At 40.3% G+C, this 1,382-nt stretch overlaps 1 protein-coding gene across 1 annotated transcript in view; it reads left to right on the top strand.

Moving 5' to 3' along the window:
• Window positions 1-1,382, top strand: part of UBE2O (ubiquitin conjugating enzyme E2 O) — a 64,283-nt gene that overhangs the window by 39,424 nt on the left and 23,477 nt on the right. Inside the window, exon 15 of the mRNA XM_018568408.1 lies at window positions 523-659. Coding sequence (XP_018423910.1) covers window positions 523-659 — 137 coding nt within the window. The remainder of the gene's footprint in view (window positions 1-522; window positions 660-1,382) is intronic.

Here is a 1,382-nt window from a genome sequence, read left to right as displayed (position 1 = left end):
GGGGGGGGGGGGGGGGGTTTATTACCCCAAAATATATATATTTCTTTTCAATATTTTTTTGTCTTGGGAGTTTTAAAAATTTTAAATAGCAAGTTCAAAAGAACAAGATAAAAAATAAATCTTTTTTCCCCCCCCCAATTTTAAAAATGTACAAATGCCGATGAATTTCAGGAGCCAAGACATACCGACTCCATCAGGGGTATATGTGGATTTGGGAATAAAAGGGTGCTTTAATATAGTTTGTGGTGTATCCTCAGCAGCTGTACTCTGACCTGGAGCTTGGGCTGTTGTTCAGAGTGAAAATCCTGGTAAATTACAACTATAATCTTGAATCTACATTCATTGCTGCAGTTCTTCTAGTGTCTCATTGGGATAGACATGATAGCCTAAGTCACTTTACTTGCTGACTTTATGTTTGTCTGGAATGTTCTGATATTGAACCTAGTGTCTGTGAAATGAAAGCTCTAATGTTGCAGTGATTTGAAAACCTCAGTGTCTGATTTATATCTCTGCTTTCCCCAGAGGGGCATAGTTTTGCAAAACTGGAGTTCCAGGCCCCTGAAGCTAAGAAGTTCTTTAGCACTGTGCGTAAGGAGATGGCTCTACTTGCCACATCCCTCCCCGATGGTATCCTGGTGAAAACCTTTGAAGACAGGATGGTAAGTCCTTGGGTTTCTGGTACACTTTTTTTCTTCTTCCTGCTACTGTGCTTTCCTTTTTCCTGAAAGGTTGTATTATTTATGAAATTAAATGGGAATGGTTAGAACCTTTACCAGGATAATCATATGGCCTGTCTTCTAGTTCCTTTGGGCAAGGACAGGAAGTGAGTTAAAATCTCCCCAATGAGGTCATGGACAGAAGAAAAAAAAAACTTGACTAAAATGTTTTACTGTTCCCAAGCCTATCAAGAAAAACTAGAAGAAAAAAAAAGTTTTGTCTGGAGTGAGACAAAGTAATTGGTTTGCTTTAGAGCAGGGACGCTAAGGAGGACATACTTGCCTTCAATGCACGCCCTCATCTACCAGTTTGCTTGCTGCACAAAATCGCTGTTACAACCCAACACTTGGAACCCTCCCCTACCATATGACATCCGTGGCTTGGCAATTGGCCCCTTAGACTCTGATCACAAGGTCATGCTGGCCTCCCTATACTATGTTTTACTCCTGTGGGTCAACAGGCCACTGGTGGTGTGGCCCTTACCATCCCTGCCCTAAAGTGAGCCTGTTGCATTTGCCTAAATGGACAAAGTACTGGTTTACATTAGTGTATAGAAATCTATAAGAAGCACTAAGTTTTCTAGGGCTGCAGCTAACGATTATTTTCATAATCGATTAGTTGCATGATTTTTTTTTTCAACTAATCGATTGGTTGTATTAAAAAAA

This window comes from Nanorana parkeri, unplaced genomic scaffold (genome assembly GCF_000935625.1).
Source record: "Nanorana parkeri isolate BGI_ZX_2015 unplaced genomic scaffold, ASM93562v1 scaffold1182, whole genome shotgun sequence".
Taxonomy (NCBI): Eukaryota; Metazoa; Chordata; class Amphibia; order Anura; family Dicroglossidae; genus Nanorana; species Nanorana parkeri.
Note: the sequence above shows the minus strand (reverse complement) of the source record. Positions and strands in the feature narration are given on the sequence as shown.